Source organism: Lagopus muta, chromosome 6, assembly GCF_023343835.1.
Source record: "Lagopus muta isolate bLagMut1 chromosome 6, bLagMut1 primary, whole genome shotgun sequence".
Lineage (NCBI taxonomy): Eukaryota > Metazoa > Chordata > Aves > Galliformes > Phasianidae > Lagopus > Lagopus muta.
In genome coordinates this window covers 8,358,090-8,374,774 of record NC_064438.1, presented here as the reverse complement: position 1 = coordinate 8,374,774, position 16,685 = coordinate 8,358,090, and the positions used below count along the sequence as shown (strand labels likewise).

The 16,685-nt window shown below is 38.9% G+C and overlaps 1 protein-coding gene across 2 annotated transcripts in view; it reads right to left on the bottom strand.

Moving 5' to 3' along the window:
* The window catches only part of GALNT18 (polypeptide N-acetylgalactosaminyltransferase 18), a 211,309-nt gene that overhangs the window by 103,938 nt on the left and 90,686 nt on the right, over positions 1-16,685 (bottom strand). For both annotated transcript variants that reach the window (XM_048949945.1, XM_048949944.1), the window contains one exon: positions 490-682. In XM_048949945.1, coding sequence (XP_048805902.1) covers positions 490-682 — 193 coding nt within the window. The remainder of the gene's footprint in view (positions 1-489; positions 683-16,685) is intronic.

The following is a 16,685-nucleotide window of genomic DNA, read 5'->3' as shown; positions in this document are numbered from 1 at the left end:
GTGTTTGTTCTGCTTTTTTTTTTTTTTTTTTTTTTTTTTTTTCAAATGAGTTGCAAAAGGACAGTTTTCATTCAACCCACTTCCCCAGAGCTGCTATATGTCTGTTGAAAGAAAAAGATGTACCACCATGGCTGAAAAACAGCAGCGTTAACTGTCTCTGCGAATGATCCTACTAGAGCAGGACTCAAAAGCATTAGAGAAAAGGCTGTCCATTCACATGGTCCCATCCATCTCATCTTACCTAAACATTCTGAAATAACAGTGGATGCATTCACACTGCCTTACATGAGTACTTCCCAGTAGAAGAAGTGGCTTTGAGTGAAAGCTGGAAGTTCCACGGTCTTCCAGCTGATACAATTTGTCTAAAATGCATACTGCACCACCAGAGCTCACCAGTCTCATCTGCTTTCTGTTTTTTTATGAGACAGTGCTGGGCTAACAGAGTGGAATTCAAGGACCTACAATGCTCAGGTTATCTCTGACACTTACCCATTAGGTCTAAGGTCAGGCAGGCGCCTGTCCAGTGGCAGGCGATCACTCAGGTACGCATTGTAGCCGTAATACTGGAACTGTTTAAGTGCAATACGTCTGTTTTCAGGACTGAGATCCTGGCCCCAGTGAGCAAAGAGAGATGAGTCAGTGAATGCCTCAGCAGGATTTTCTTCAGGTTTTGGTGGAGCTTCTGTAACAGACAAAGACAAAAAAAAAAACAATTTTAGACTTACATTCCAAGAGGTTCTAGGGCACATTAGTTTAAAAAGCATAACTTTAGGGCAAACACCAGGCAAAACAGCAAATGCTTCCAGTTTACTTCAGTCTGTAAGTCTTCACAAAACATGTCCTCACGTGCTTCTTTGAGTCAATATAACTATTAGTACCTGAGGCTTAAAAGATAAAAATTTAAAAAAATACTCCTGTTAAAACCAATTTTCTCATCGCAACAAAACTGAAAGCCAGAACTGATAACTCTGAATGAAATTTCAAAAATATTCTCATCAGAAAATAAGAATATATATATATAATATATATTATATATATATATAATATATGTGTGTGTGTGTGTGTGTGTGTGTGTATTTATTCATTTATATGCAAAGATGAACAATTTAATTTCAAACAGAATTACCGTGCTAGGAAAAGGATGAAATTTTGAAGGACATAGAAAGACAGTCTGTACAGGATAGACGATAGTATATAATTGCACAAGAGGTCTGTTCAGAGTGACTGGTAGCACCATCATCTCATCTATCCATCTAGTCCCTCAGCCTTCATTCAGGTGACCATGTAATCCAGCCTAGAGAACCACTTGTCTCTGCAAACACTTTATTATATACAGTACACTGTTAAAGGAATATCAAATGTCTTACTTGGCTTTGATTTGTCATCACAGATATTTTCTGAAAGTCCTAATTATGAATAGTCTCCAACTAAATAAAGACTCTCATTTCACAAGAGCTGCATTCAGAAACGACAACTCATTAGCACTGAACTTCAGGAAAAAAAAGTAAATATTCAAGTAATTAACGATATTCCAACAGGCAAAACATTCACTGTTGAGTGCCAGGACAGCATACCTGCATACCCACAGTCACCTACAGACCTGACAGCTGGCTTAAGCTAGCTACACAGCAACGCGTAAAGAAAACATTTTGTGTAGTAACAGTACATACCACTATTATAGTGATTTTCCAAGTGTGCCAAAACCACATTCTTTGATCCCTTACTAAAATGAACCCAAAACACAAAAGCATAAATTGAGCTTAAGTTGTTTGATTTCTCACAATGTTTGTTATTATCTTCTGACAATACTGACAGGAAACCAATGACACTTGCATTAGATTCCAACCTTTCTACTGTTTATTTACACAACAAAGTACTGCTTTACAGCCCGAATCCTGGAATCCGCTGCACTTCTTCAAAGACATGCTAAATCCTCAGTCAAATGAGACAAGCCTTGCTGCCAAATAGGTAAATGTCACAGAGTAGAGATTTTTACAAGTCTGCAAAGTACATTTAAAAAAACTCAGTAAATTCAGATCACTTTTGGTAGATCCTAACTTAGGAAAGGCAGAATGATTTTAAATGCCAGTCCAAAAACCATAGCAGTGGGGAAAGCTGCAGTTATCTTTCTCTATACGTTGACTACTAAGTGACCTCAACAAAAAAAAGCTTGAATTTACATAAGTAATCTTACAAACTATCTTCACATTATAAGAGATGCTTTGATTAGGTGCAGCCAGTAGAAATCAATGTTGTTCAGTACTTTGTAAGAGCATATACACATATGCTAGTCAAGAAGATGTACTATTCAAGCATTTAACTCAGGTCAACCACATACCCAATTTTCCTACTGGAACACAGCCTTCACAGCAAATGGGATTTAAGATAGGATCACATTTAAAGTCACACAAACACTATTAAATACAAATTCTACATAATGAGCTTTTCTAAAAGGTAAGTGGGTTGAGCAACCTGAGTTTTTGGGATGCTGACACTTGTACAGCAAAATAACACTGATTAGAAAAGGAATTTGATAAAGTGGGCATGCGAGAATCTAATGAGGTTTAAGAGGGCCAAGTGCAATGGTTGGGATGATCCCAGATGTGAGTACAGACTGGGAGAAGAATTCATTGAGAGCAGTCATATGGAGAAGAACTTGAGGGGGTCCTGATGGATGAGAAGCTTGACTGAGCCAGCAGTGTGCTCTTGCAGCTCAGAAGGTCAACAGTATTCTGGGCTGCATCAACAGAGGGATGGCAGCAGGAAGAGGGAGGTGATCCTCCCCCTCTATTCCACCCTTGCAAGGCCTTATTTAGAGTATTGTGTCCAAGCCTGGGTCCCCCAGTACAGGAAGGATGCAGAACTGTTGGAGCAAGTCCAGGAGAGGGCCAGAAAGATGATCAGAAGGCTGGATCACTTCCTGTGAAGAATGGTTGAGGGATTTGGGCTTGTTTAGCTTGGAGAAGAGAAGGCTCCAAGGAGACCTCACTGCAGTCTTTCAGTACTTGAAGGGAGCTTGTAAGCAGGAGGTAGACCGACTTTTTCCATGGTCTGATAGCAATAGGATAAGGGGGAATGGCTTTAAACTAAAAGGGGAGATTTATGTTAGATCTTTGGAAGACAGTTTTAACTCAGAGGATGATGAAGTTCTGTAAAAAATTGCCCAGAGAGGCTGTGGATGCTGCAGTCCTGGAGACAATTTAAGACCAGGTTGGATGAGATCCTGTGCAACCTGATCTAGTGGCTGGCAACTCTGCCCATGACATTGAGGGGCTCAAACTAGATGACCTGTAAGGTCCCAACCAACATAAGCCACTCTATGATATGATTCCATGAAACAAGATAGTCATAAAGAAAAAGAATAAAATTGGACACATCCAGAGAATACAGGTTCTGTATGACTAAGCCACAAACATGCAATACTCACTCAGCAAGTTCAGAAACTTGAAGTTTCACATGCAGTCTTCTCTTTTCCCCAGACTTTCTACATTCATCAGCCTGAGACCCTGTCTTCTACTTATGAAAGGCTAGTAAATTAATACTCCCACAAATTCCATGGTAACTATTTAACATCTGTTAAAAATTAAGGTACGAAAGCGTCCATTTTTTCTAATGTCCACACAGAATTAACACATTCAAGGTAGAAAAGTGTACTGACAGAATTGTGCGAAGAGTTTTTCAAGCTGAGGAAGTGACAGGAACAGTCACTCCCCTGCCAAGCTGCCCATTCTGAGGTCAACACCCTTTCCTCTTCTTCCATTGCTTACAGCACTGACAGGAAAAGTGGTATTAATCTGGATTTCTCCAAATTAAGCATGTTTTTCTGAAGGCTTTAACTTTTATGTTCATATCAGTGGCAGATGACTGGCTGATATAGGATCTGCCAGTTAACAAACACATAAAAGTGCCTCCAAAAAGGTCTGAATAAAAAGTAAGACTTGCTGTAAGAACTATGCACACCCATGCATTTGTAATTGCATATGAGGACAATTTTCCATGCATTAATGGCCATCTTGGGAATCACTGTATTCAAAGAATTACGTTCACACAGGCATCTATTACATTTTATCTACAAATTCTGTGGCCAAGAGCATTACCTCAAGTGACATGAAACTCTTGTTGCTTTCTGATTGATAAAGTAGTCAGTAAAATCTAGGTTGCATCTGTAAGACTAAGATTTCCAAGCAATTGAAATCTATGGATGCTGTTTACAAGGTCCCAATATAAACGCTTGCCAAAACTTGAAATTAAAACTTCAAACAATGGAATTAAGCATTCATTTCTGATGACAAAGCCTTTCTTTTCTTTGACTGAAAACTCTTGGAGAAGCGCATTTGCTCAATCAGTGTTTCACTTGACATAAAAACAATTACTATAAGACCATTAGCTGCCTTTCGACTACTCCACTAGTGTATTTTACATCTTATTCTCTGAAAACAGAGCTTGACCTGCAGTCTCCCAAGCAGTTCTTAGCACTTGCTTCTACAATTGCAGAACAATCATGGGAAACTAAGGCTCAAAGGTGAGCCAGGAAGTAGTACTGCCTGAAGCAATACTAAGGTAGGCACATTTATCTGCTCAGCTATTACTAAGAAGGAAAGATCAGTCCCATTTCTCCTGTGGGAAGAAAGCTTATTATCCACAGCACGTTTCTGTACGTGTTAACATGGGGTCTTCACTACCATGACTTTCTACATCATGCAAAAAGTTCTATACACACGTAGAAAGCTGATATAACTCTTAGCAAGCTGACACTTGGCCACTAAATTGATTTACTTAATAATTTGCTCAGAGGTCAGTTGGCTGTACACCTGGGTTGTCAGAAGCAGGAAATCAGAAGATACTGATGAAATCCAGGGTGTATATGACATGAAACCAATCCTCTCTTAGTAACAAAACCTAATTTTACCAGTAACTGAAGCTTGAATAAACTCGCATTACCTTGCATGTGTGTAATGAAACACACACCCACACTTCAAAGTTTTAACAGCTTTCTCTACTGTGCTGGGTATGAACAACAAGGTTTGGGTGGCAGGGGCTGCAGGAGTAGGAAGAGATCCGGGGCTGCCCTATGCCAGACACTCTTGGCTCTGCAGCAGATCCACCGCTGGCCAAAGATAAGCCCAACAGTGATGCTGACAGCACCTTTGAAAAAACGTATCTAAGAAAGGACAGAAAGCAACGAGGAAAAGAGAACAAGGGTACAAGAGAACAACAAAAAGAACTAAGTACTGAGAGATGACCGAGGTCAGAGAATTAGAAATTGCTCCATGGTGGAGCAGATACATCCCCACAGAATCTGCACACCATGAATAAGCTCACACCAGAGCTCAGCAAACACGTAGGTAAGAAGGTGGAGTAAAAGAAGAGAATGAAAAACAAGGAGCATGCACTGAACCTGACCTCCTGTGCTATCTGTTGAAGGGATTGAGCATAACCAGCTGTAACAAGGGAGCTGCAGAGGAGTCTTAAGAGATAAAAAATCTGGGAAAAGGGGAAAAGAAGTATTTTCCTCCAAGTATTTTAACTTGTTGTGGTCTTCGTTCTCCAATATCCAAGTCAGTAACTATACATTCACATTAACTGGCAATAAAATAATGCTTTCTTCATAGGGTGTACAACCACACAACAAACAAATAGAAAGCAAAATATCTATCCCTTATTGTTATCAGGAAACTGCAGACAAGCAATGTGTTAGCAGCAAGACAGACCTTATTCACTCAAAAGTCACGAATTTAATTTACTGGTCTCACTTGCTATAGTATGCTAGTATATTCCTTTCTCCATTACTTCTTTATCATCCACGTTTGTTAGTTTCTCTCAACTCACATTTGACTGTGCCACTTTTCTTAAGGCAACTAATATAGTCAGTACTCAGTACATTATGACAAAACAATCTGATAAGACAGCACGGAATTCAGAATAGGCATTCCTGAATTTACAAAGTATATTTGTGTCATCATTTGATAACAACCAATAAGGGCACAGGATTCATTCTGTCCACTGTGAAAAAACAATTATTTCTGGAGTGGTCCAGGAAAACCACTGAACTTGCAGCAGCATTCTTGTCAAAGGAAAAAAATGAAAATTACTGCATCCAGCAGTAGTAGTTTTTAAGTACCTTGGCAAAGTATAATTATTTAACAACTATTTGTATACTGAAATTATTTAATTACATATGACTACTACAACTAACAAATGCATACATTACACTCAGAGTCATAAACAACATCTCTAACAGCACTGATACATCAGTTATGCAAAGATTCATCAGCTACTTTCCTTGAAAGACCCTTTAGTTTTGTTACCAGTCTAACGTTATGTTGCATCAACACAATTCCCGTATATCTGCCCTGAGAATGCTGATTCTGTCCATTCATGCTTCCTTATCAAGATCTAAGATGATCAGAACTACAGTGACTGCTTCAAATTTCTGATGGCCGTAACTTATCACTTAACGATTTGCTATGTAATCACATTAGCACCTAGAATGGAGAATATTAAATAGGCAAAGGATATTGATAATCTTAAGTGGTAAGTAAGGCACAATTAATAGAAAAACATCTACAAGGAATAATTTTGAAAGCAACATAGCATCTAAACCTGTGATTGTCACAAATTGTTACTATGGCTGTTTGTATTATCTATCTGTGGAAGACTTTAACCTTTAAAATACATCAACCATCCAAAATGCATTTGCAATTATTAACTACTTGGTTTACAGGACAAGTCATAAAGTCAGCCCTGAACAATAAGAGTTCATTACATCCTAAGTCTGTACATTGCATGTGCTTTATCCTCCTCTATGTTACATAATTTGGACCACCAATTCTAGCCAGTTTTTTATTTTACTTTTTCTCTTATTTGTCTTCCTAAGTTGCACATTGCTTTGGTTTTCTCCACTTTATGATCAGTGCCACATTGTCCCTCTGTGATGATATATTTTTCATTTCTTCTCTCTGTGAATTTTCATTATATAAAAATATGTATTACATATGTATTACAATACATTACAATATGTATTAAATATGTATAAAAATGTATTACTATCAATTTCTACCATCACAAAGCTTTGAAGAACCTAGATCAAAACAGGCAACAGAAAATGGCAAGAGAAACATCTATCCCTAAAGACAATTGGTAAGTCTAGTGAAATGCCACACACTATAGCAACAACCAAATGAATTGCCTCTATCTAATGCTCTCGGCCATCTACCAGCACTCCTGGTTATCTGGAGAGGTCCCAGAGGATTGGAGGCCTGCTGATGCGACTCCCATCTACAAGAAGGGCCATAAGGAGGATCCAGGGAACTACAGGCCAGTCAGCCTGACCTCGGTACCAGGGAAAGTTATGGAGCAAATCATCTTGGGTGTGATCACACAGCATGTGTGGCATCCAGGGGATCAGGCCCAGCCAGCATGGGTTCATGAAAGGCACGTCGTGCTTGACCAACCTCATCTTCTTCTGTGACTGAGTGAACAGTCTGGTAGATGAGGGAAAGGCTGTTGATGCAGTCTATCTAGACTTCAGCAAAGCCTCTGTCTCACAATATTCTGGGGAAACTGACTGCCGGTGGCCTGAACAGGTATACCCTTCTTTGGGTAAGAAACTGGCTAGTGCCCAGCATGTGGTGGCTAATGGAGCTAAGTCCAGCTGGCGACCCGTTATGAGTGGTGTCCCACCAGAGGTCGGTACTGGGGCCCACCTTAATATCTTTACTAATGACTTAGATGAAGGGATTGAGTGTACCATCAGTAAGTTTGCAGATGATGCCAAGCTGGGAGATAGTGTCAATCTGCCTGAGGATAGGGAGGCTCTTCAGAGGGATCTAAATAAGCCGGATTGCTGGGCTGAGGTTCAACAAAGCCAAGTGCTGAGTCCTGCATTTTGGCCACAACAACCCCACGCAGCGCTATAAGTTTGGGGATGAGTGGCTGGATGACTGTGAAGAGGAAAAGAACCTGGGAGTGTTGGTTGATGCTCAGCTGAACATGAGCCAACAGTGTGCCCAGGTGGCCAAGAGGGCCAATGGCATCCTGGCCTGCATTAGAAATGGTGTGGCCAGCAGGAGCAGGGAGGTGATCATCCCCCTCTACTCAGCTCTGGTGAGGCCGCACCTCGAGTACTGTGTTCAGTTTTGGGCCTCTCACTACAAAAAAGACAGTGAGGCCCTGGAGCGTGTCCAGAGAAGGGCAACGAAACTGGTGAGGGGTCTGGAGCACAAATCTTATGAGGACTGCCTGAGGCAGCTGGGATTGTTCAGTCTGGAGAAGAAGAGGCCCAGAGGAGAACTCACTGCACTCTACAGCTTCCTGAAGGGAGGTTGTGATGAGGAGGGGTTTGGCTTCTTCTCCCAGGCAAAAAACAAGACCTGAAGAAATGGCCCCAAGTTGAACCAGAGGAGGTTTGGATTAGATATAAGGAAGAACTTTTTCTCTCAGAGAGTGGTCAGGCACTCGAATGGCTGCCCAGGGAGGTGGTGGAGTCACCATCCCCAGCAGTGTTCAAGAGGCGTTTGGATGAGGAGCTACGAGAGATGGCTTAGAGGCTTGTGGTAGTAATGGTAATGGGAGGAAGGTTAGACTACGTGATCTTGCAGGTCATTCTCAACCTTTCTATGATCCCAATAATAAATTCTAAAGTTTATTAAGAAATATAACTGCCACAATCATTACAAAGATTCAAACATGCTTTTTTTTCCTACCAGCCTGTGAGACTAGTTTTGATTCTATTCCTTATTTGCCAGCAGGGCTTTTCACTGATGTGGCAGTTTCACATCAAAGCTTTGCCACTGTGAAAATACTTTCCATGGTATCTGAAATGTTTTCCAAAACGTACCCCATATACTTTTATATGAATTGAATAAGTGCCAGTAAGAAGAAGGGATAGACAGCAAATCAGCAAAAATGTCCCATTCAAAAATACCCATGTCAGCTAAAGGCCTACAGAAGGCATCAATAATTGAGCAAAGCTACACATGCTCAGGCATAATAGGTTGCTCACAAAAGAAAAGTTAGAGATTATGTCAGGATTTAGGCAGAATGTTCAGCAGTTAGACTTTTGGGAAGGAATAAAATCCCAATTGCTTTTAAGAAACAGAAGTGCAGTTTTGATGAAACTGAAGGAACTGAATTTCTTACACTGTTTCAGCAGCCTTCACATCCTTGAAACAATCATGAAGCAGCAACAGCAATTCTGTGTATTAGATTGTCTCTGCTGCTACTTTGGGAGCTGTTCCAGTATTTTAAGCACAGCAGCCTAATGGCCTCAGACACTGGCTCTCAGCACTCGGAAAATATTCAGTTTCCTGCAAGCAGTGGCATTTCAGCTTTCTGTGGAAGGAAAGATCCTTCATTCTTTCCTCTTCATTTGCCCTTCATCTATTAGCCCATCTATACCTTCTGGCCACAGCCAATTCCGGCAGATCCCAGACTTGTGCTGAGTCATGGAACTTCCGTAAAGATTTTAAAACTGTCAAGACTTTTGCACAGAGAAAAATACACAGAACAAGGTCTCACTCTGACAACTTCTGACTTGGAAAGTTGATCCCATGTGGGTCACTGCTATAAATCCTTTACCAGATTAATATATCTCTGAAATAAAAACTTCCTTGTGCGTGCAGCACAAGGAAACCCTGACAGGCAACTGCAGAAGCAACTCAAGGAGATGCATGGAGAACAGCATACTTAGAAGATAAAAAGTTGCACTAACAAAGCTTACCCTCAGAAAGGTTATTTTGTGTCAACTGTTACCTTAAAAAAACACAGTGCTACTGACAAGGTGTCAACATTCATACCCTTTTGTGCAGAAAAGTGAATTTTAGTGTTTTGAATATTCAAGTTAAGTCTTTTTGTCAGAATCTAGCTTTGTTCCCAATGAAATAACCTTAATGGAAGGGCATCTAAGGAAAAAAATGAAATATCCAAGTAGGTTAAATTCCGCTACTGCTGCTTACATCTCAGTAAGCTACACTGAAGCTGTCAGGGTTCCTCAAGAAGTCTAACAGTCCTCAAGTCTGCCAGAGAGCCTGTCCATATGGAGTATGAGTACTGCAGCCCTAATTTAAACCAAACCAAAAGAGTAAACAGACAAAATGCAGAACCATCCTGTGAGGATTCAGCTCAAGATCTAATCTTTGCATATTCCAGCACACTGTAGTTAGCGTCAACACTGAACAGACAGGAAATAAAACAACAAAAACCTGGAGATTCTTTCCTGAGAACGTGTAAAGAAGCCACAATAATACTATGAATAGAACAACCAAGACAAAGCTTAGAAGATTTTAAAAATACATGTTGAATGACAGCACATATAGCAGTGAGATTGAATTTTCAATCACAGCCTTCCACCTCATATGAGCTGATTTTTAGCATGTAACTAAAAAGGTAATAAACATCCATATGCTCACAGTAGCTAAAAGAACTTCCCGAAAAAGAACTTAAATTTATAAGAGATTCCCTTTTGCACTATTGAGAACAAAAGACCCTCTGTTTTGCTTTTGGTTTTCAGTCCCTAATGGAGGACTAATAAAATCCATCCATTCAAGGTGCTCATACTGTCTGCAACCCTCCTTGTATTGTAGCACATTCCAGAATGTCAGAAGTAGGTTACTGATTTCAAACTATTTGTAGAACAAAAATAAAAATAAGGAGATATAAAATTCAAAATCAACAACATTGAAAGTTAACTAAAAAGCATGACTATACGAAGACTGCATTGGCTTCACATAGCTAGAAAGCCAACTTCTGCCTGTACATGGTTTTGGATTATATAGAAACCTTCTTGCCCAAGTTCTTTGCAAAAACAAATTTTGTTGAACAAAACCAGCAACGGACCAACGTGGCCCAGTTTAAAGCTACAGCACTCATAGGATACGGGCTAGAATCTTTCACAACATCTTACAACCAAGCTACAAATAAATTCCAAGAAAATAATGAATCTGAATCAGGAAAAGTGCACAGGTATCTTAATCTATATAATTCTTCTCTTACAAACAAGAGTTTGTATTTGAAGCTTTACAATGATCTGAGCTTTATTCCTTAAGCAATGATTAATCAAAATACATGCTGGGATATCAAATTAATCACTGAGCATGTAAAACCTGAGCACAATCAAGGCCAGAATCCTGCAAACAGCATTATTATTTGTAGAGATTTAAAAGCTTCCTCTGATTCCTACAGACATGGGGCAGCCAGACTGCAAGGCCCTTCTTCCCTAATGAGACAAAAAGTAAAAATGTTTTTTTTGCCCAAAATCTGTGTTTATAACAATGATGGAGCTTAGACAAACTAAGGAAAATCACTTGAAGACTAATAAATAAAATCATAAAATAATAACTCATTTAAAAATGAAGTTGGTACACTGGAAACAAGCAAATAGAAACATACCCACTGAAAGTTTAATAGTAGTAATAGAAGCAGTTATCAATGACATCATAATCTGCCTTAACAAAAAGCAGATTTTTTCCCTTAGCTTACACATAGCTGTTTTTAATGTTAACTTGAATTTTTGTATCCATAGACTGTATGGAAAGCAACTGGGAATGCATTCCCAACTTCAGTTGTGTTTTTTTTTCCTTTTCCCCTAACTTACTTTAAATATAGTGTCCAGGAGTCCAACTACATAAATAGAAAACAGAAGTTTGCTCTTCCATTCTCAGCTCTCAATTCTATCATAGTAAAACAAAGGATCTCTGAATGAGACAGGTTTCACAGAAATGTAGGACCCAGTGCAGGAAAATGTCAGAAGGCAGCTCACATGCTAAAGATAAGTGGTGGAGATGTCAGGCTGCAAACAGCTTTCACATTTTGACAACTTGGATGTTTGCCTTTTAGTTTAAAAGCTCCATATGTTCTATATAATACATGTGAGTGCTTACCCAGAGAGGGCAGACATTAGCGTGGAGAAATTGGATTTCTCCTGACTTGCCTGTCTTTGTTAACCTAACAGTTCCTACAAAGTTATTGCACAAAAGTTACTTTACACTGAAGAAAAACGCTCTGAGGATGACTCTCAAAACGCACTAACCGCTAGAGGTCAGTGTAAGGATCAAGAAAATCTATCTTTTAAAGAGAAATCTGAAGCCCTTAAGACTTGCTAAGAATTGTTCAAGAGCTCTCAGAACTGTAAGTAACAAACTTCTAAACTCTTAATTTTACAGTAAAATTTATTACAGTGGTTATTTCCTAAGGGTAAGAAAACACACAGGAGAAAAATAAAACCATCATGATATCGCCTAGCAAACACTAAATTACATTGTGTGTGCGCAAACAAATAATACTTTATAGGAAAAAATCTTGTTAAAGGCTCTATATTCCTCCTGTATCCACTAGAATTAGCCTATATTGACCAGAAAACACTGCAAATCCTGAATGTTGTTTTCACTAGCTAACTTCTCACTACTAGTGCCCTCTAGACATAATTATGTCAGGAAATGCGTGCTAGAGGATGAATCAGGCTAGACAGACTCCTGTATCTTTCTGGCAAAGTTAACATAGTTATAAAACCCTAGGAAACCTGAAAATAGTGCATACATTTTTAGCACAGTAAAAAGACTATCAATGGAAATGCATATTCTGTAGTAAAATCAATTTCCTCTGATAATGCTTAGCAGACAAATGCATACACCTCTCTAACACACACCAATACTACACTTCTAAGCCATTCTGCATCCCTTAATACTTCCATAGACAGAACTTCTGTCTTCTCAAATAGTTAAATGCTGATCTTCAAAACATATAAAGTTATTGAAGTACTAAGTTCCAAATGTTCAGACTTTCTGAAATGCTTTTAAGACTGTACAAAGCAATCTCTCTCAGTATTTCTCACATTCGGAAAACACAGGTTCAGAAAAGCAACACCTAATTGATCAACTAAGTACTGGTCATTTGACTAAAGCTTTAATGATTTGTGCTCAAAATGCATTCAACTTTTGCCACAGGACCCCTCAAAGAGCATGGGGGTGAGAGTTTCTGATTATCACTCCTCAGCACTCTCTGCTGTCACAGAAGGCATCATTGGAAATGCCATCAGCAGTCCCAGTGGTATGACTGAGAAACAGACAGAGCCTTCTAACAGCCTGACTCAAAGGTGACATTACATTCTGTAGATACTTCACCTTTAGAATACACAATTATTTCTTCTAAGTTAAATGATCTCATTATCCAAGCGCAGTGTCAAGGGCTGCAGTATGAATTAGAACTTTAATTCCTGTGCCATTAAAATCCTTACCTTTTTCTTTTGGTCTTTGATCAGAATACGACGTGTTGGTCATGTAATGCCCTGAGCAAATTCCAACATAACAAAACCTCTACATGCCATGTCCTTCTGGAACCGGCACTGAACATAATTTTATCTTTTCCAAAGTGCTTTCTCATGTTCCTGTACATTGTGGAACTTCTGTTTCACCATACAAAAAGGAGCTTCATTTTTTTTTTAAACAGAAGATTATTTTATTCTTAATAGAATGGCCAACAAGTATAAAGATTGTTTTAAATCAGGCTTATTTTGCATTTAGAACTATCAAAGTTGAAATAAGAAACAGTTCAGATTTATTTATTTTTTAATTACTATGCCATATTAACAGCTTACGCTATAAACAGAGAGGACAGCTGCCTGGGCTGACAGACTACCTACCTCAGCTCTCTCAAAAGCAAAGAGATAGGTTTCTCCACCAATGCTCCATTGCACAAGGACAAACAACTATTGTCTCTGCCTGAGATCCTCCTCTACGTTCCTGACATGACCGTTTTTAGGGTCTTTCCTTTCCCCTTCTCTTTCCAACAAGCAGGAGTTTTCCAAAAAGAGAAAGAAAGGGAAGAGTGATTTTGAAGAGGAGGTGCAGGAATAAGCCTGTGGACTTTTCGGCAGGACTTTCAGGACAGAGTGGACAGGGGAAGAAAAAAAAAGTGGCAGCCATTTCAGTGGGGCAGGAGGGAGAGAGGTGGACTTCCAAGCTCCAGACCCTGTGCCGTCTATACCATTCTCAGTAGATTGATTTATATACTAGGGCAAACCAGAGCATACTCACATTTGAAAACATCTGGCAATTCCAGGAGTTAATAAGTAATGAGGTACTTGTTCATTACCTCCTCCTGTCATCATTGTTGAAAAAAATACTTGGATAAACCAGGCACTTGCATACCTCAGTTCCTAACAAGCACAGAGAGATTTAGAAAACAAGCTTGAAGGATATAAATATGTCTGGCAACAAAAAGATAGGAAGACATAAACTCAATAAATATCTATAAATATAAAGCACTCTGCAAAGTCAACAAGATAAACTAAGTTCCACAGTGAGGCTTAGGGCAAGAGACCTCTTAAAGACATAGCAACATGAGCTCCAGTACAGACAGGAGAAAAAAGATCCAAAAATGTATAATGACTGCAACTGCACATGTTCCTAAATTTAGACTTCTGTTTATGTGCTTGCTAAAAAAGGAATCTCATCTGCATTTAATGAATAGCAGATAACATTTTTCTTTGGGATTACTGGAGTTTGCATCGGCACAGCTGAGAGGCTTTAAAAGCTCCGTATGGTTCATGTTGTAAACCCAAGCCTGTGCCACCTAAAGTAAACACCACAGCACTTAACTATTTGAAAACTGCATTTTACCAAAAGCCATTAGGCTATGACCTGAGTTAGAGTCGTATACACAGTTTTTAATTTTATATAAAACTGAGAGGTCACGCCAAAAGCAAAGTCCACAAGAGGAAACAGATCTAATTTCCTTCTACACTCACCCAACTCAAGGCACAAAATACATTTCCTCTTTCAGTAATCACATAAAATGAGATTTTCTCTGCTTACTGGACCGTACTGAGCTTCCTCAGATTAGTTCTCCTTCACCAACTTCCATTCAGTCCTCTGAGGGATTTCAATTTGGTCCCTTCATAAACACAAACACTTAAAAGAGAGAAGCAGCTCACCCACTCAAGACAGCTTTTTCATGTATGCTTTCTGTATTATGATAAACACTGTAAGCTGTTTCATCGCTTCCATCAGAGTGTAACACTGGCATCTAGGAAACAGCCATGTTGATAAGCAGACCTGTGTTTGACAAGGCCACAGTTTCAGAAGTACTTTGCAAACACTTGCAGGTAAAATATAATCTGCTTGTGCTTAGCTCACAGTTTCAGGATTTTTTCTAAGATACCACATGAGACAGAGGTGAGCTTCAGTTTTAAACGTAACCAGAAGAATTCTAAACAGGGCAGTTTTGAAGAAGTTTCAGTGTGCATGTCTAGAAAAGTATCTTCCCACCGCATTTCCTGTTGCTTACTTCATGTCCAGAGCACTCAACATACAGAAGTGTAGTATTGCAGAATAAGCACATTTAAGTTTAGATTAAAGTTTAGTTAAAGATTACACTTATTATTATTCATTACCATTATTTTTAGAATAGACTCCTAGGATAGTGTATATCGCAGGATAATACTGTATAGTGTGATAGAATACCAGAAAAATGTAAGACATCTAATTTTGAATTTGCACATTGTTTTTACGTATTTTCATGCGTAAGAACAGATTTCATGAATCCTCAAGTTACATCCAAAAAGAAATACAATGGCCTTTTTGTTTTGTTTGTTTTCTTCTATTTGTTCCACCTACTCAGCAGGTGCTTGAAATCTACAGAGCTTGCAGGTTAATTACTAATAAAACACTAAGGCAGGATTAGCTAATTAAGCTCCATTTGAAAAAGAATGAATGAATCATTTTACTAAAACAGACAGGATATTAACTGAAGGAAGTGAAGGAAGAAATTTTAGAAGCAGCTAACTCCAAAGAAATCTGAGAACACTCGATGTTACTTTGGAATAGTTATTCAGCAATAAAACCAAAAGATTTTCCACATCTACAATGAATATAATCTTTTTTAACAGAAAATGAATACTTTTAACAGTTTATTTCCGATTAATCTTCTCTCCTGGGACAAAGCTGTTTATAAAGTGTCAGAGTTTGAACACAGTTGGCATAGTTCAATTACAAATTAAAGGCTCCAGGAATTTTGGAAACAAATCCTAGCTTCTGGCAACATCTAAGAAATAATTTCTTACTTGGAGAATGGAACCTGGGAAATTTTCACCCAGTCTTTTTGTTGCTGTTTGTTTTTTTAGCCACAGTTGTTTTCCAAGTGCAATCTCTGAAAAACGATTTCAAGCAATTAGAAATTGGAAGGTGATTTCTCTGGCAGTAGAACTGAGGCTCATCACGTTAGTCCTTTTAATCACCTACAGAGTTTAGCTGGAAAAGTTTCCTTATATTATGTATTTCAATGTGGAAATTGCGTTTTTCACTAGGGAGAATCATTCTGTAAGCCTGCTGAAGAGGCATGGCTTTCCCCTTGATGATTTTTGCCCTTGAGCTACAGCATCTGATTTTAGAACACACAAGTGGTATTAGTCTCTCCACATTGTTCACTCAAGACTTTCTCAGTGTGATCTCAATATCAAAAGTCATGTGAATGTTGCTTCTCTGCCCTATAATGAAAGTTATTCCATAGTCATTGCCCGAAAAAGTTTAGCAGGCATACAAGAGAGCAAGAAATTTAACTCCAAGATCACTTTCACACCTTATGGTAAATAAAATAAAATAAAGAACATATCTCCTTATGAGGAGCTTAAGGCTCCCAGACAGCAAGGCCTTTGGTATGCTAGTCATGGCCAACCAACACTTTCTCAAATA